At 44.2% G+C, this 19,323-nt stretch overlaps 1 protein-coding gene across 1 annotated transcript in view; it reads right to left on the bottom strand.

Moving 5' to 3' along the window:
- The window catches only part of FNDC1 (fibronectin type III domain containing 1), a 106,367-nt gene that overhangs the window by 36,891 nt on the left and 50,153 nt on the right, over positions 1-19,323 (bottom strand). Inside the window, exons 6-14 of the mRNA XM_058735808.1 lie at positions 18,060-18,158; positions 16,391-16,508; positions 14,010-14,197; positions 13,047-13,154; positions 9,923-10,111; positions 5,954-8,530; positions 4,166-4,266; positions 1,851-1,962; positions 401-796 (exon numbers count right to left, since the gene is read on the bottom strand). Coding sequence (XP_058591791.1) covers positions 401-796; positions 1,851-1,962; positions 4,166-4,266; positions 5,954-8,530; positions 9,923-10,111; positions 13,047-13,154; positions 14,010-14,197; positions 16,391-16,508; positions 18,060-18,158 — 3,888 coding nt within the window. The remainder of the gene's footprint in view (positions 1-400; positions 797-1,850; positions 1,963-4,165; positions 4,267-5,953; positions 8,531-9,922; positions 10,112-13,046; positions 13,155-14,009; positions 14,198-16,390; positions 16,509-18,059; positions 18,159-19,323) is intronic.

The following is a 19,323-nucleotide window of genomic DNA, read 5'->3' as shown; positions in this document are numbered from 1 at the left end:
GATCATTCACCTAGTTTAAATCACATAGCTAATCACAGAACCTTTTCATTACAAAAATGCAGCACGTGCGGATCTACAGCTATCCAGTAATAGCCACTTGGGGAAACGCTAGTCCACACTCGTCATGTTCCATGTTTTAGCTACATTTTTGACTTGGGTTGTGATAGGGTTGCCAGGCAAATCATTATTCATATTAAGTATGTCCCATGCCGTACGTTTCTTTGCTAAATCTGACAGCCCCAGTTGAGACACGGCGTCCTGAGCAAACCCCGTGGGACTAGAGATGCCTCTACTCACCATTCCACGGTGACCTACTTACCCCTCCCTGCAGCCTCTGTGACTCTACTCTCAAACGCAGCATGCTAGTTACGTGGGCCACCGTTACAACGAAGGCCGTTACCTTCTTCGGGGTGGCACTCTGGGACCCCGCTGGAGCCCATTATGAGGTTGCCATCTTCATCGTGCCGCTCCAGGGTCCCAGGGGGACAGGTGGGAACAGGGGTGGTGGGTTCAGGGGTGGTGGTTGTCTGCGTAGTGGTTCGAATCGTGGTCGCTGGACGTGTGGTGGTGGTCGTGCGGCGGGTGGTGGTGGTCGTGGGTCTTGGGGTTGTCGTGGTGGGTGGTGTGGTTGTGGTGGGGGCACGGGTGGTTGTTTTCACAACCTCCAAGCCCACCAGGGGCTTCCCTCCAAGACTCAGAATGGGTTTATCCTGGGCACTGGCCAGAGGTTTGCCATGCCGCCCCTGCCCGAAGAGGGGAAGGCCATCAGGGCTCACCACAGGCGTCCCTCCCAGATCTGAAACAAAACCAAACCAAAGCCGTGCAACAAGATGAAATAATCCAGAGGAAGTAAAAAATAAACGCAGAGTGTCTTCTCAAACTTATGTATTTGTGTATTTTAAACAGTAAAAAGCAAAGGAAGGAATAAAAGAATATTAACAGAGGTAGCAATGTCTGCTGTTATCCAGAGATTTCTGGGCTTATTATATTGCCCATTACTCTGTATTACCTTATATAAATATGTAAATACTCCATCGATATGCCCGATTACCTTGAAACAACTCTTAGTCTCTGGTAAGGAAAGTAATTCTTTCCTCCTCCCGATTCCTAAGCCTCAGGAGGAAAAGTGTTACATTGTACCAGGGGTGGCAAACTCACTCTTCAAAGGGCCAGAGAAGAAGGAGGGCCAGATATTTTAAGCTTTATGTTGCAGCTACTCAACTCTGCCATGAAACTTTGGGGCGCCTGGGTGGTTCAGTTGGTTAAGCATCTGACTCTTGATCTCGGCTCAGGTCATGATCTCAAGGTCAGTGAGTTTGAGCCCCGCATCAGGCTTTGTGCTGACAGTATAGAGCCTGCTTAAGATTCTTTCTTTCTCTCTCTCTCTCTCTCTCTCTCTCAAAATAAATAAACTTTAAAAAAAAAGCATAGAGAGTACACAAAGGAGTGTTTCTGTAAATTTCAAATAATTTTCACTTCACAAATATTATTCTTTGATTTTTTTCCCAATCATTTAAAAGTGCAAAAACGCGTTTGACCTCACAGGCATTACAAAAGCAGGCAGCAGGCAGGGCTTGGTCTTCGTGCCACGGTTTGCTGCCTCCTGTTGCTCTAGGCTGCCCTATTTCAAGAACAAAGTCGAGCACCACCTTTTCTGGAGGCTGGGATCTGAAGCAAGGGTATAACTACACTTGTATCAGGGGGAAAGCTACGTTCTGCCCCTGTGGGGCACTCCTTTCCACATGGCTAAACATAACTGGACCAAGGGACCCCATCACAAATGGGGAGGGGGTTGTTATTCTACAGCTAATTCAGAACATTTTCGTGGCCGAAAAACCACTGTCACTTACCCACAATGGTGCGACCATCTCCTCCCAGTTTAATCCGAAGAGGAGTTCCTTGTGAATCTTGGAGGTACCTTCCCTCTTCATTTAATACTAACCCACGGTCGAGATCCACGACCTAAACCCATGACACAGATTAAAGAATATACTGAGCATGAATCCAACTACACAAACATATGCATGAAGCCTCCACAGAAGGAGACCATAATGTGAGTAGGAAACATTATTTTTGTCCACATCATTTGCAAGGTTTAAGAATGAAGTGTAAATGTCACATTATTGTTTACCCATAGAATATGTAAATTGTTTTAAGTTTCTCAAATATGCAAAACATGTGCAAAATGCTGCTACCATTTAGTATGCTGTGTGTAATGCTGAAAAGCAGGAGACAACTTAAGTGTTCATCAGTGGAAGGAAGGGGTTAAATACATTATGGCCCATACAGTGGAATCCATATCCATACAGTGGAATGCTAGCAGCCCATGATACAGATCTGGCAATTCTGCATATATTGACATCAACTGCTACAGACTCAGATTACAGGACTGCCTATTTTGCAGAAATAAAAATATATCCATGTGTGTATATAAGCTTAAAACTGCAGGGAAAAATAATCTGGACGGACATACCCCAAACTGTTAGTAATGGTTTTCTCTGAGGTGTAGTTTGGGGTATTTATTAGCCTAAAATATATCTGTTTCATAGATTTCTGAATTGTTTTAACTTCCAGCCATGACCATGTATTGCTGGTGTATTAAAAATAGGAAATGTTTCTATCAGGCTGTTAATATTAAACATCGAAGTTGCTATAACAAACAAATTAATTTGTAATTAAATTGCCTAATATAGAATGCATGCAAAAACTTCATATTCTAAGGAATCATAAAATTGGGGCGAGGGGAAGCTATTACCATCCCTGTTAAGAAACAAGCTCATGCTATATACACTGGTGGTTCTCCAAGTGTGGCCTGGAACGGCAGCCTCAGCGTCAGCTGGGAAACTGTCCGATATGCTAATTACCTAGCCCTACCCCAGACCTTAACTGACAAGTCCCATGATGTCTGAGAACCATGACTGCACTGCAGGCCACGGGAGGAAGCCACTTTGTTGGGTGCTGTCTTGGTAATTAAAACTCATTTATATAAACCCTACTTTTGAACTCGACTCCATACCATTTCTATGCAAAATTGTTTACAATGAAGGGTGCTCAGTCGGTTAAGCATCCAGCTCTTGATTTCAGCTCAGGTCATGATCTCAACGTTTGTGAGTCTGAGTCCCACGTCAGGCTCTGCGCTGACAGTCTGGAGCCTGCTTGGGATTCTCTGTCTCTGTCTGTCTGTCTCTCTCTCTCTGCCTCTCCCCTGTTCATTCTCTCCCTCCCTCCCTCCCTATCTCTCTATCTCAAAATAAATAAATAAACTTAAAAAAAAAGTTTTGCAAAAATCATTTACGATGACATTTTGCTTTAATATACATTCTTCCTTTATAAATTCCTGTTCCTTTGAGAAATGATTAAATGTATCTTTTACCTGTGACTAAAACTTGTATGAAGTCTCTCAATATGTTTTCTTACACCTTACTGTCATAAAGGGGAAGTTTTGACCAGGAATTCCCAGTCAAACTATGAATAATTACATAATGAATAATGAAAAATGAAAAACATTTTAAATCCTGGGACTTTGTAAAGTGTTCTCCCCATTACCCTCTAACCTGCCAAGAAATCCCTAGCATTTATCTTAACCTCAGGAAGTGAAAGTCATTAAAGCTTAAGCATATATAAAATACTAATAATATTTTTTATTTCAGTCAAACAACAATTATTGGAAAATTCAAAAGGTGATCTGTTAAAAACTGCCTGTTTGATTCAGTAGGTTTTGATTTGCTCATTTGTTTTTACCCTGCTTTCGTTTGCAAAGGATTTGAGACAATTTACAGGGAAAACATGTGTATACTAGTTAATCAAGTAATAAAAACAATAAAAATAAAGCTATCAGAGGTGAAGCAGAAGAAGCCCATTTGAGAGGCTAAGCACTAGCGTGCAGTTGGAACATACGTCTGTGTGATTTTCCTAACCCGTCAAAGCAAACAGGAAATAAAGGCCCCTTTTATTTTATTGGCCATGCGAAGAAAGCACACTAGTGATTGAGGGGAATGAAGATCTTTCTGAGCACTGGAAGAAACAACACGCATGTATACTGACATTGAGTGGTTACAACTAAAGAAAAACGAAAGACCATTTCGTTTATTGTTGCAAAATGCCCACCATTTTCTCCTCCCAACAGCATGAAAATAACTGGTATGTGTAAAGAAGTTTACCCTACCCACTTTGTTCCTTGAGGGCCATTGATAATTCTTTGTCCACTTGGCTTTCCATTACTACCAGGAAGTATTTTTGCTTCTACATTTGGTCTGCCATTATAACCTACATGGCACGGAAGAAAGAAACAAAGAAAGAAAAAATACAGCAAAACAAAAACAAAAAATCTGGTAAATTCAACACTCCTGTCAAGTTGGTTTCATACCAAACTCTAAGTAGTAACATATCATTTCTAAAAGAAATACTAAACAGGATTTTAAACCAATAGCTTATACATATTAGATGCCAGTTTTAAATTGTGACTTCCAAATACCCAGTATGAATGTCTATTAAAAGTACAGTAAAGTCACAGTTTTCTGACAATATTGGGGAAAGGTGACAGTCCAGAGTAAGTAAATTTTCTAGATAAAGCTTAAGACAGTAATGGCTATAGCATTATTTTAGTCAGTTGGAAGACAGAGGGAGAGTTGGAAGGACTGAGAACACTACCTCTAAAATAGACTAGATGCTGTCCTGCTCTTCTCAGATTATACTAAACCCAACAACTATTTCTAGCTGAATCAGGTCCACTCATCAGTCGCCAAGTGTGAACGCTCGGGGCTGACTCGAAGCTTGCTCACGTCTTCGGCGCTGCTTGAGGAGTGTTAGCGCAGAGAGAAAACAGGAGGTTCAGTTAGCGGCCCCTTCCGTTGCTCCTGTCTGCCCTTAGCACCTGCCCTTCCTCTTCATCTCTGGGCATTTCTGATCAGCTACAGTTAGTGCAAGGTCCGCGCTGGGAGCGCTCTGGCCCAGCCCCACCCACAGCACAAAGTGCTTGGGCTTTCTGACAACTATTTGCAGGTCAGAGACTTATCTTTCTTGCTCAAATAGTTAATGAAAATTAAATATTTATGGAAATTCTGCTATCCACCAGGGAATGTGGATTTCACATCTATTATCAAGGTCTTAGAATTGCTTAAAATAGTCCATTTTAATAGAAAACTGACCTCTACATGGTGCATTGTTCTATGTCTTTACAGTGGGCCAAACTAACAATACATAGTACAGACTAACAAACACTAATACATTCTTTCAAGAATCTTCCATCATGCCCAAATTCCAAGCAAGGATTCTGCCCTGGGGTCCACGCAGACTCTAATTCATAGCTGTCTACATTCTGCCCTCAATGTAAGTCACACATCTGCCTGTTACTCCTCTGTGTGACAATCATCCTTAACATGCATTTTTTTTCCCCTGGAAGTTTTAAACAACATTCACTGACTGCAAAGTCGAAGCGACACATCGGAGTCTGTCCCAGGGTGTGTTAAGTTGAGAATCAACAAGAACGAGATCAAGCCTACACAGGTACCCAATTCCTTACTGTGGATTCTTTAAATCTACCCTGGCAGGTGAAGGACTAAAAATAACCTACAACACAGGAACCCGAGTCTGGCATCACGACCGTGACACATTTTCACGGACTAAGAGCATATGTTCAGGAATTCAAAGAGGCAGCATGTGACAGAGGAACGGCAGGGGCGGGGTTGGGGGCGGGGGGCAGAATCCACGTCTGGGATGGGAAGCTGTCTGACCTCGGGCAAACCACTCAGATCCCGGAGCCCTAGCTTCCTCATCCAAAAACAGGAGAAACAAGGCAAGAAGCAAGGTTAAGAAATCACGTTCTGTCTGCAAAGCCCTTAGCACCGTGCGGGGGCACAGTGGACACTCAGTAAGGTAAAATGAAAGCCTCTCAAGAATTGCTAGGAACGCTACTGAGAGCCACAATGAGAATGTTCAGTTAAAAGCACATTACCTGGCCTGGTAGGGGACCTCACGGGCTGGCGGGCCAGAGGATTCCGGAACCTGGAGTTCATCATGCGCTGGCGCAAGGAGAGCATGGGGGTGGTGGCAGTATAGGCGGGAGGGGCGCGGGTGGTGAACCGCACCCGGGCGGTGGGGCCTGCGGTGGCCGGGCTGCGGTGGGGGGGTCGGGGCGGGAGGTGTGGGGCTCTCGGGGGGCTGCCTGGAGGGGGAGGACGCTGCACTGGAGTGTCGTTCTCGTCCTGGGGGGAGCTCACCCTGGGAGGCGCGGGCACAATGAGGGGCTCAGTCTTGTCCTTAGCGCTGTTCCCATCTGCGTATTTGCCGCCCCTGGGGCTGGAGGAGGAGGGCCACTTTAGAACAGAGGAAGACAGTGGGTCCTTGTCCTTTGCTCCTTTAAAAAACATCGCGTCTTCGTCGTCCTCCTCTGCCGAGACGGACTGCTGAGATTTAGACGGCAGGGGCTGGCGTTTGGACGGGGAGGCTGGGTCCTTCTTCCCCACAGCCTGGGGCCCCAACCGGCCCGGGCCCCTGGGGCGGGCGACGGGGTGGGGGCGGGGGCTGCCGGGCCTCTGCGGGGAGACCGGGGGTCTGCGGAGGTGACTGTCGCCCGCGCCTCCTGCCTGAGCCTCCAGCTGGCTGTGCTTGGGAAGGGACGCGGTGGCCTCCCTGGCCCGGGCCGCTGCTTCTGCGCCGTCGTGGGGGGTTCCGCCAGATCGGCCCTCGGAATCCTCGTTGCGATTGTGGGGAGACGTGGGGAGCACCCCTCGGGAGTTGGCCGTGTGAGGGGACTGACTGCCTCTGGCCGCGTAGGGGTCCGAGAAAGAGGCGCTTTCCTGCGCCGCGGGGTGGGGACGCTCGGGCTGGGGGTTGGCCGGCAGACGCCCCATCTCCTTGTTCTGGGGACCACGGGGCTGTGGCTGCGCCACGGAGACCTCGGAGGAAGGCACGCTGGCCCCGGGGTGGTGCTGTGACCGCCGAGCGGGGGCCAGTTGCGCTTTGGGGTAGCCGCGCTCCACAGCCACTTCTGTGCTCTGCTGAACATCCTGCGCCTTGGGGGGCAGGGCTTTGCCCTGAGGATGGGCACCTGCCACAGGGCCCGCGGACTTGGGGTTCTCCGCCAGGGGCTCCTTCCGCTGAGCGCTCACCCCTCTCTGCGGGCTTCTTCTGAGGTGATCCACACCCAGGGAGGAAGGCTGCCTGGAGGAGGAGGACACGTGGTCGTGTACCTCGGTGGCGGGAAGCGGCTTCTCGTCTTCTGCTTCACTCTCCGCGCCGTCTCTGTGGATACTCGAGCCGGGCGTATGGTCAGCAGCTGACTGAGAATTCGAGTGAACTCGGGGGGACACGGTGGACGGTGGGGAGCTGGAGGGATGCAGCCGGAGTCCTCGGCCGCTGCCAAACCGGCTCGGATATCTCGTGTGGGCAGCAAAGGGCTTGTTTCTGAACAAACTGAAATGTCCAGAGACAGGCGGACCCGCTGGCAGCCGGGCCCGGGACGTGGGAGCTGTGGCCTCAGCCTGCCTGCCTTTCTCTTCTGTATCATTGTCACCAGCACCATCAGAGGCATCTCCTCCTTCAGAGGCCTGTGTCCTTGAGGAGACACCAGAAGACGAGGACGACTTGGACTGTGATGGCGCACTGGATTTGGTACCTGGGGTGTCGTGCCCAGCCTTCCAGCCCCTGGACAGTGGAGCTCCGGGGTGTGGTTCAGGAGGCAAAACCCGAGATGACCCTCCCTGGGGAGGAGAAAGTTTGGAGGGTGGGACTGAAGCATCTGAATTTTCCTCCCTATCCCCCAAATGGGGTGCCCTCCGAGCGGGCAAGGCTGGTTTTGTGCCGTGGTGCGCAGGGCTCCTGTCCCGCAGGGCGCTGGAGGGGGCCTGGCGGCTGGGCCACACGGCTGGCCGAGCGTGGGTGGGGCTCTTGGGAGGTGGCCGCTGGGAAGCGGTGTCCTTGGGGGCCGGGGAGCCTGCGGCTGGCTCTTCCTCCTCTTGGCCCACCGAGTCATTGTCAGCAGAGCTGGAGGGCAGCTTGGGAAAGGGCCCCCCTGAAGGGCGGTGAGGGCTGCCCTCAGTGGGCGTGTGGGGTGCAGACAAGGCTGGCGTGGAAGGGGAGGCCCCTGGACGAGGGTAGGGAGCCCTGTCTACACTTTCCTTTCGGGGCAGTGCTAGTGTGTGAGATCTGGCTGGAGTCCTTCCAGGAGCAAGGGCTGGGGGGACAGATCTACTAGGTGGCCTCTGCTGTGGCTTCTGGTCTTGAGTCTCCGAGGACGCGGTTGGTGGGTCTCCCCGAGAATCCAGCTCCTCCTCGCCGGTGATTTCTGTCGACTGAAGATCTAAAACTTCAGTCTTCTTGGAGTGAACCTGGGGTTTCCTGGGCACCCCACCGTTAGCCAATATTTTGTTCTTCAAGTCAAGAAGAGGGTTCTTGACATTTCTGCCTCGGGGAGAAACAGGCAAATGAGTGTGTTTTGAGGAAGTGGGAGCTTTGGGAGACATCTCCGGCTTTTCAGGCTTCCAGTTATCCTCTGCGTGGGTTTTCTGCACATCGGACACGCCAGAACCAGCTATAATAGATTTGAAAGATTTTGCCGTCAAAAAAGATTTGAAAGCTGTGCCACATGCGGTGAGTATTTAACATGGCCGTGTGAAGGCATTTATAATTAGTCATTATAATTTCTCATTCTTTAGACATTGGACACATTTTCCACATTATGGCAATCTCTCCTAAACACCTCTTTTGTTTTAAGTAAAGATATAGTAGTCCTAGCAAATTGTATTACATTTCTAGAAATTGAATCAAGTTATGTCACAGCTTATTATTGCAGGCATTTTGAAAGGAGTACTTTCAAGTAATCCATTGATTTTGGCAATGCAAAATCTTATGTAGGATTTTCTTAACATAACTGTCAGGATATTACAGATGTATTACAGCCACTCTTAGCGATGTAGGCAAGAAATACACATAAGCTTGGTACAAAATGTTGAATGATCTACACTCAAGACCAAATGGGGCTGTGCTGTGTGTGATGTGCAGGGGAAGGGTGAGCAACAAATTTGTAATTTTTGAGACATTACAAAGTGTTCCCTATTCCCCGCCCCTAACATGCGGGTACTTGCTTCCTCCTTCTTACTTAAAATCCCTTTAATAATAGATATGTTTACAATCTCAAAATAAGGCCTAAACTAAAAAGGCTCCTCGTGTAGGCAAAACATTATATGACACGTACCCTACAATTTACCCTTTCTTGAGAGCAGGGTTGAATGTAGGAAGGGATGCGGGGAGAGAAGGAGAATTCATATGGCAATGGAGGACCCGGAGGGAGCAAACCTCATCCATTTCACTTTTTCCAGCACAGAATGGTTGAATATTACAGTATACACTGTGGAGCCATCCTGACATCACACAGTGAAGGAGACAGCTACCGATATCGGGTGTCAATACGGGGAAACAGAAAAGAAAATAGAGTCCAAAAATGCCTCACTCCAATTTTGGATTTTATTAATTTTCAGAGTGGTCAGACACACAAGGTACTTAAAATTCTTCCCACTAAAGCTGCACTCCAAAATAATGGAACATAAACTAAAAATTTTCAGTGCTATTTGGAAATTGAGGAGAGCTAACACATAAAAATGTCACATCACACCTGCAAAAGTGTTCTTCCCCTGTCATCACAAGCCCTAAATTATACACTGATACGAGGTTAATCACGTAATTAATACGTTCGTGTTATTGTAATATTGTAATAGCAATTCACGTCACTAGCAATCAATAATATTTTAGTCTCCGGGGAGACTAATTTCTAAAGGAACAACAAAGACATTTGAGACATCAATAGGCAAATTTAGCCCCCCAAATCATCAACAGAGCAGCACTAAACCCAAGGGCACGATTCAAAGTAACACACCACAGTTAGCAGTAATGAAGAGAGAGAGAGGCACAGACACACAGTGCTTACTTGTTGGCATGGCGACAATGAAGGCTTTGGAGTGAGGCCCCAGTCCTCTCCTGTTTGCGGCCCGGATTTTGAAAAGATAGCGTTCCCCAGGCTGCAGACCATCCACTCGGGCAGAGGTAGTCTCTCCAGGATAGGTGAGGGACTTTGCTCCAAATGGTTTGAGAGCCGGGGCGTATGAAAGAATGTATTCTGAAATGATTTGGCAGACGGTTGGAAGGAGGAAACTGAAAACAGTCCTGTGTCCAGCAGACAGACTGTATGGGCAGGATGAATTAGAACGTGCATTACTAAAATTAATACTCCAGCAATGCACGCCGAGTCAGCAGCTGGAGCATAAAGACAGTGGAAGGTGAACTAGCGTTCATTCGGGCTACCAGACAGGGTCATGGAGGGTTCAGCAGGCAATTTTCCATTTTTAGCAAATTAAACACATGGAACCCAGGAGGCCAGTCTTCATACAACTTACCCAAACTATTTACGCTGCGATGGGACTTTTTCTTCATTGTGCTTTTTGCTAACTTACTATGTCACATTAATATACCCTGAGTAGAAGCAGCCACGGGAGAAATGACAACTGTAGGAACTGAGTCTCAATTGCTCCCACCTTTAACAGCCTCAGTGTGTTCGTGTGAGCTATTTTTATTTGCGTCTTAGGCCAGATAAATTCTATACTTGGAGCAGAATCTCACCTTTGTAGGAATTACAGTCTTAACTCAATATAAGGGCATTTCACAGTATTTAACACTATGGGGAAAAGTTGCTAGTTCATAGATTTATGTGATGTCTAATGTTTCCATCTTGAATCAGTGATATTTATAGACACGTACAAACATGTAATGTCCTTAAACTTTGAAAATCAGAGCAAATTCAGTCCAAGGAACTAATATATCTCTATGCTTATGTGGAAATACTATAACGTAAAGAAGCCATGTTTTAAAGCAGAATTTCCACCCTCAACTAAAAACTGTCAGGTCTGTTTTCCTCCCAGTGAACTCATCACATTAATGGGAGGATGCACTAACCACAAAAAATAATTGGAATCACAGAAAAGCTAAGCGACTGTCATACTATCTACATCCTACGTAGAGGAGCACAGAAGACCTTTTCTTTTCCCTGAGATCTAATCTTTAAAAAGTATGTTAATTAAAAAACTTCAACCGAAAATACTTTTGTAGCATTTGTCCAGAAAAAAACAAAAAAAAACAAAAAAAACACCCAAACATTCTTTTCTCTTTGAAAATGAGCAAACTAGTCATTTGTGGTGGTCACAAGTAAGAACTAAAAGAACCCACTGCTATAAAATATCGTCATACAGATTTTTTTTATGAATTCAATTCATCTGGAAAAAATGTAACCATGTCGAAGTATATTCTTCTATTATGTTTTCTATTTCTCATACATATAAATTCCCCAGTGTAATTATGAATTTTCAGTCCCACCACCACACCTTTATTAAAACCACCTAACAGGGTTAAGATACATGAGTTCTTTTGGACACAAAAACTCGGTAGCTATTATTATTTCTGAAAATATTTCATTGACTACGAGGGAGCTTCATTTGCCAAAGAGCTATAAATATAAACTAAGATGTGGGAGAGGGAAAGAAAACAAATAAGTAGCATGGTAATAAAGTCATGAAAAGAGGAACAATTGACTTTTTTTTTATAACTAACAAAAGTAGTCAGCCAAAAAACGTATTTATGCAATTTTCACAATCCTTTTCAGCATCACAACAATAATACAGCCAAAGCTCAAACTGTCATAAAAAGGATGATTAAAAGGGCCAACTCTCTTCTCTTCATTTGCTTCTGATTTATTCCACTGGAAAAAAAAAATGAGCAAGAACAGTATAATATATTCTTTAAAAACTGCAAAGTGAGAAAGCAGTAAGTTTAGAAACTACTGCCCCACATCAACCTTCCTTAACTTCTATTTGTCCCACGGACAACCTTACAGGTCCGCAAAGACAACTTACAGTTGTATACAAGAGAACTTTTCAGTTTTTTAATTAAATCCTCAAAGGAGATTAGCAATAACTGTCTCTATTTCTTTAAGCTTACACAAACTTGTCAGAGTATTCTGGACATAGACTTAAGTTGTCTTCTAAAATCAAATAACAATAAAACGTACCCTTAGGGTGCATTTATACAGGCACTGTCAGGGGGGAATCTCCATATAGCCTTTAAAAATATCTCCAAACAGACTTCCGAAAGGTTCTTAAATATTTTTACATTAAAAAGAAGTGATTTGTGGGATGCCTGGGTGGCTCAGTCTGTTAAGTGTTGGACTCTTGATTCCAGCTCAGGTCATGATCTCTAGGTTTGTGAGTTTGAGCCCTACATTGGGCTCTGCACTAACAGTGTGGAACCTGCCTCGGATTCTCTCTCTCTCCCTCTCTCTCTGTCCATATCCCGCTCGTGCTCTCTCTCTCCAAATAAATTAAAAAAAAAAAAAAAAGAAAGAAAAAAGAAATGATTTGTGCTTTCTTTAACATTGTCAACAATTTTTTAAATTTAACTAGTTGTGAATATTTTATTCTATTTTCTTTTCATCTTCTGTGTTTTTTTCTAAGGTCATAGTTTATTGTTCCTCAACCAAAAAAATAATAATAATAATTAAAAAGGCTGGAAAATAGGAAAAAATCCATTTTTTAATTTTATTTCATTACTTGATTTTCAAACCCATTAAGTATTTATGGTCTCATTCAAGACATTTGTGGTCCCACAGGGTTCCAACTCACTTCTACGTTCCATGATCTTCCTGGTACAATGAAAAGACCCCTAGCATGAAACACAAGGTGTGGCTTATATGGATAAAGGTTACGCTGTCACACACACACAATCAAAAACATCCCTCCTGATAGCAGCACCAAATTCCCTGTGGATAGGGAAGATGGAAAGTCATCTTCACGACAACCTGGACCTTCCTGACAATGAAAACCCTGCATGAAATACCCTTGTCCATTGGGTTAGCGCCCCACAAGCGTACGCTGTTCCCTATTGCTTTTCCAGTCACCGATCCTGCTATTATTAGAACTGGTGTTCATCAGAGTCAACGGACACATCTCTGTTTGGAGTACTTTGCTGTGGTGTGCACCTTACACCTTAAATAATGAGGTGCCTACCTTTCACTTTCCCTTCGGTCTCAGGCAGTGCATCCCAAGCGACAGTGACAGCTGTAGATTTGCCATTGACTGGCCAGACGTTCAAGTTTTCAGGAGCTGTTGTAGGAGCTACAAAAGAACAGGGACCCAAGGTTTAAAAATGCCCTTATGGATATTCAACAAGTATATGACATGTGGTCCTACATATAGATTTTTCACTGAAGCAATACTGTGTTAATTTTTATTATACACGAGAGAAAAATCTACACTCTCATTACTCTTAGTGTAATACAGTGATTTATGTCAGTGCTACCAACTTATGTAGTGAGTTTAGACTTATCTAGGGAAATGCTTTTAGAATTTCAGAATTCCTCTCATTGCTGAATATTGAAATATATAAAGAAGACTAAAATCCAGTTCAAACTTCTTTCTCATAAAGCTTTTAAAGACATAGTTTTAAAAAATAATTGATACAGAGCAAAATTTTCCCCCAGGATCAAACACAACCTCAGCCTTAGGAAGGAAGAGTCTCTCCTACCCTCCAGAGCCAGGCATTACCCAGGGGCATTCACGCAGAAGTGGTGATTCCTAATTATTCTCTATCCTAGGATGTAATGTGCTCCACATGTCAGACTAACACGCTAATGCAAATGGCCAGTGAAGGATAAAACACAGATCCAAGGGAACAGTTCCTGAATTTCTTTGCATTCGTACATAGAAACACTTCCAAGATTTCGGAGTAATGTTACTTTAAAAACTGCCTCTGCTGGGGCGTCTGGGTGGCTCAGTCGGTTAAGCATCCAAATTTGGCTCAGGTCATGATTTCATGGCTCGTGGGTTCCAGCCCTGCGTCGGGCTCTGTGCTGACAGCTCAGAGCCTAGAGCCTGTGTTGGACTCTGTGTCTCCCTCTCTCTCTGCCCCTCCCCCGTTTGTGCGCTCTCTTGGTCTCTCTCTCTCTCTCTCTCTCTGTTTTAAATACAGACCAGATTCTGGTGTTCTCTGGAAGACGGATGTACTCCATTTGCCGTCTCTTTCACCCTGTGAAATACGGACTGCGAATTCATACATGGTGTCTGGAATCAGGTTCTCAACCAACACGCGTCTGTTCGAGGTCTGCTTGTGATCCCACCTTGCTGATTCCCCCTTTTCTCGATAGCGCACGGTGTACTGTCTGTAAGAAAACACAAGGCAGCCACACACCCATCTGACCAATTCCCTGCAACTGAACGCTAGATTCATTGCTATTTTTCCTTCCCCATAAGTAATGACTTCTGGAGGCAAGCAGAGAAATCAAAGAGGAGAAAAATCTAAAGTTTTGACTATGTTATTAAGTCAGAGAATTTACTCTTAAGTTCCAGGGAAAGGTGTCTAAAGTAGGCCAAGAAAGATGGAGATTAGTGTCTTACAGATCAAAAGATCGAGCAGAGATTCAGAAGGGAAGAGACAGAAGGGGGACAGCTTTGACCAGGCAAGTGCCTTATGAGAGATGTGTGAGTGTGAATGTGTGTGTGTGTGTGTGTGTGTGTGTGTGTGTGTGTGTGGTGTGGAAAGGGCAATATTAAGAACTGGAACAGGGGCACGTGGGTGGCTCAGTCAGTTAAGCGTCTGACTTCGGCTCGGGTCATGATGTTGTGGCTCATGGGTTCGAGCCCCGTGTCAGGCTCTGTGCTGACAGCTCAGAGCCTGGAGCCTGCTTCGAATTCTGTGTCTCCCTCTCTCTCTGCCCCTCCCCCATTCATGCTCTGTCTCTGTCTCAAAAATAAATAAACGTTAAAAAAAATTTTTTTTAAAAACTGGAACAGCCCAAGGTATCTTGGTTCTCCAGAAAAGAAAGACAAGAAGATCCATTTCATGCCAAAGCAGTTATCTATAGTTTCAGGAGGAAAGACAACGTGTGGTTTTGAGTAGACTTATCATTATGAGAAGGAGCAAAACTATGTAATAAACACAGCAGGATAGAGGAGCTTATAAAAGGAGCTCTACTGTGTGATTATCACAGAGAGAAATGGTGTGGGCAAACAGGGTGTAACAATGTCAGGCAGAAGGCATCCTCAACATTCTGAGAGTTGCAAATGCCACTTAGTTTCTTCCTTTTTCAAGAAATTTTCTTTGCAGCCACTTTGCGGTAGAAAGCATGTGAAACATTAAAAAGGGACCATTCATTATATTTAATAAGTGAAGACTTCAGTTTCAGACACAGCCCACCAATTAATATAAGAGTCCTGCTAAGAAAACTGAAGCCCTCTTTTGTTTTCATCAAGATGTTAGAAATCAAAGTCCAGTGGTAATCAGGAACACTTTGCGTCGGGAGAGGCCAAATGGCTAAGGAGAGAATCACTAGACCCTTCTGAGGTCCTTCAAAAGAAGCAGATTTCTTTCTTTCTTTCTTTCTTTCTTTCTTTCTTTCTTTCTTTCTTTCTTTCTTTCTTTCTCTTTCTTTCTTTCTTTCTTTCTCTAACAGTGACAGAAACTATATCCAATACAAATAATGTATATTATATGTATATAATCTCAGCATTCAATTCCATTCATTTTTTTAAAAGGACATTCACTCTTCCTGGTCGTAGATAGGTTCAAAAATTAATACACGGTGCCCTGGTGGCTACCAAATCTTTGGCTTTCTCTTGGTAATATTAATTATTCAGTCATTTAACACATAAAATTTTGATGGCTATATTAATCTACCAGTAACATGAAATGCTGTTCACCAGTGGCTTTTTTTAACATAGAAATTATTTTAACCTTATGATTGGTTTTTCTTCTACTGCTATTGCAAATCAGTATAAAAATCTGAAGAGCATAACATCGTGGCTTAAGAGACAAAACAGTTGTCTTTTGCTATACACAAATGAGCTGGACATTAAGAAATTCAGTGTCCGAAGAATGTCTAGAGAAGAACTACAGTGTGCAAGGCATTTGACAAATGTCCACCTCTCTGTGTAAAAATCTTTCCTCCTGCCAACCTTTCCTGGGTAATGGGACGGACGGGAAGACTCCTTCTAAGATGGGCCCACATCCTCTGCACAACTAGATCGTAAGGAGACAAAGCAAAACACAAATGGGGCAAAGGAAGAGATGGAATCGAGGGAATTTCCAGACACAAGATAAAACTCTGAGCAAGTGAGAGGCGAGGTCCTCCTGTGTGCATTACACACGAGGCCATGATAGCATCTGATCTGTGGGAAGTGTGTGACCACACTCGAGACTAGCTGGACTGCCAGAGAATAGTTGATCATTCAGCTATGGGAAGAGGCCATCATCCATGTATGTCAGAAGATACAGTCATTCAAATAAACACAGGTCTTTTGAGCACCAGAAAAACCACATCTCTCATACCTAAAGGCAAAGAAATAAGGAAAAGTACCTTGATGCAACAACTTTCTTCTGTTTTTCCAAAACAGGATCCACCCAGGCTACAAGCACAGATTGGGATGACATGACCCGGACGTTGATGTCTTCAGGCACATCCAGGTCATCCTCTTCTGGAATGACAAGGGGCAACCTTAGAGACTGTCTCTACAACAGGCTCTGCCCCGAGTTCCTCTGGCCCCCCAGGGTTCATTAATCACGCTGTACAATTTTTAAATTGTTTATGCTTAATGTAGATAAACTAAAATCTCCACTCTTGTCCTTCTCACACACAGTCTAAGAAATGGGCAGTTCACTTGAAAAGCTGCCCAATCCAGCTGACATATAGCACAGTACAAAAGGGATGCTTTGCCCTGGTCCACAATTCTCCAAGCAACTCAGTGTTTTAACACATACTGTAAGTTTCTGGGAAATCACACAATCTTTACAGGAAGCAAAAGTTTTGGAGGAGAAAAGGTCAAGCCAGAGCATTTCCTTGGCGATCATGGCATGAAACAAAATTCTGGCTCAAACAACTGCACAAATCACACTGGGTTCCATGTCCTCGCATTTTAGAAAATGTGGTTTCAAGACAGATTAAGAGCTACACTCAGACATAAAATAGATTTCAGTTGCAGATTTCCAGTGGAATACACTATAGTCACGAAGCCTGTTCTTCGTGAAGTTCTGTTCAATCTCTACCATAAATGAAGATTAAGAGGTTTCAATTTTGCTTTTTAGTCTCTTGGGGTTTTGTTTATTTTGTTTTTTCTTCTCACCTTTAAGGGATGGTGTTTCAAAAGGATGTGGCTTATGCTACAAATAGGGGAAGGTGGAAATAATTAGCCTGTTAGAAAAGCAATGGAGACACTTCTTCTATAGCAACAAATAATGAAAAATAAAAGTGCCACATCGTGTATTTGAGACTTCTGTTACACAGTGTAAGCAATCATAATCATCACAGATATAAATTATAATACATATATTATACATAGTATATTCTATTACTGTATTATACATAGTAATAGAATGTCTATTCCACAATATACTAATGAAATCACAAATAAATTGTGAATTCATGAAAATAATCATGCTATAGGTTTGCCTCTGTAAGTTAAGGCACAGGATCCAGAAGAGGTATGTGTAATTTCTTAGTATGTGAGTAATATTAAAAACCACCTGTGAATGGACGTAGGAAAAAAGCCTCTGTTGGTAAATGACCAATGATCAGGCTATGAGAAAGCCTCTACTACCTTTTCTTCCTCTTCTCAATGCTGTGTTTCGGTGGTTTTAGCTGAAATGAAGCATGAGTTCAGATCTTGCACACCGCCCCCTCCACACCTACTCCTACTCCTCTCTGTTCACAGTCTGACCCCAAGGGCCACTGATGTTGGATCAGACTGGATCCTTAAATGGAACAAATGATTGGCTGCTTCTATCACGGCAAATTTGCCGCACCGAGAAGCCATTGAAAATACACAAAGAAATATGCTTCATTGGAAGAACTCTGTGGGCTCTGAGTATAAAAGAAACACACTTCTGTCTGAAATGTGGCCGAGCCAGCCCTGTTGTTTCCTTCACACTGAATGACACCCCGTTAATTTGTCGCTTAGCCAGCATCGTTTGGAAACAAGACCTCATTCACACAGACCATGACTTGAGCAGGTGCGTCCTTGGAAACATACCTGAAATCTTCCGTTTCGTTAGGGCAGCCCTGTAGACAGGCTGACTCTGCCCCTGTGAGTTCATGGACTGCAGGGAGACCACATACACCGACTCCGAGGCTGTGGACCAACCGGCAAGGGATGAGGCTCTGCACTTGGCTTTCCGGAATGCACACCCTCATTGTCTGCGTCTCCCACCCCTACCACCAATCTTGGCTTTCTGGGGGCATTCCAATTTCTTCTAGACAATTAAAGATGAGACCAAGAACTGTAAAAACTAGGCTCAAGAAGAACACTATTATGTTAGAAAATGTGGGAGTGACAGTTACCTATAATTCTTGAGAAGTAGGTTTCTATCTCACCAAAATTGAAGAAAGAGGAGCAATGTTTAAAAAAGAAAAGAGGGGCGCCTGGGTGGTGCAGTCGGTTAAGCGTCCGACTTCAGCCAGGTCACAATCTCGCGGTCCGTGAGTTCGAGCCCCGCGTCGGGCTCTGGGCTGATGGCTCGGAGCCTGGAGCCTGTTTCCGATTCTGTGTCTCCCTCTCTTTCTCTGCCCCTCCCCCGTTCATGCTCTGTCTCTCTCTGTCCCAAAAATAAATAAAAAACGTTGAAAAAATAAATAAATAAAAAATAAAAAAGAAAAGAATAGTATATTTTACCCACAGAAATCCCTCAATTTCTTTTTTACCTCCAAAATAGAAAGAGGGGTCACTCTGTTTCTGTCATCGAAAAGAAGGAAGCAAGACAAAAACAGTGAGTGTATCCGATTAGCAGTCCAGAGAGCATGCTGGGCCCTTAGAAACCGACATCCTCAGAATTGAGTCTCCAAAGATTTATTAAGAGCAAATGTAAGAGTTTAAACATACCCTTTATTTCTGGATTGTTCTTTAAGTTAGGTCCCGCCACCCCACTCCCCTAATTGGACATTGGGCCCACTAGCATCCAACTGAATATAAACTTGAAAACTTTATTTGGGAAAAAATACAATGATGAAATAAAACTTGTAACTCTCAAGCACCTTGGAACCATAGAGTCTGGGACCCAGATGAAGTCTTCATTCAGTCTTCCAATGTGACCTTCTTGTTTTATAAATAAGGACATAAAGCCATGAAAAAAATTGGTTGACTTGCCCAAAGCCACGCCCCTAAGAAGGACTCAAAGTTGTCTCCAAATCCAGAGTTGCTAATGCCTAACTCCAGGCTCTTCCGACCAAGCTTCCTGTAGCAGCCTTGATCAGCCCAAGAGTAAAAATGAGGCAATTTGATATATTTCTAGTGCAGACAA

Source organism: Neofelis nebulosa, chromosome 6 (assembly GCF_028018385.1).
Source record: "Neofelis nebulosa isolate mNeoNeb1 chromosome 6, mNeoNeb1.pri, whole genome shotgun sequence".
Taxonomy (NCBI): domain Eukaryota; kingdom Metazoa; phylum Chordata; class Mammalia; order Carnivora; family Felidae; genus Neofelis; species Neofelis nebulosa.
Note: the sequence above shows the minus strand (reverse complement) of the source record. Positions and strands in the feature narration are given on the sequence as shown.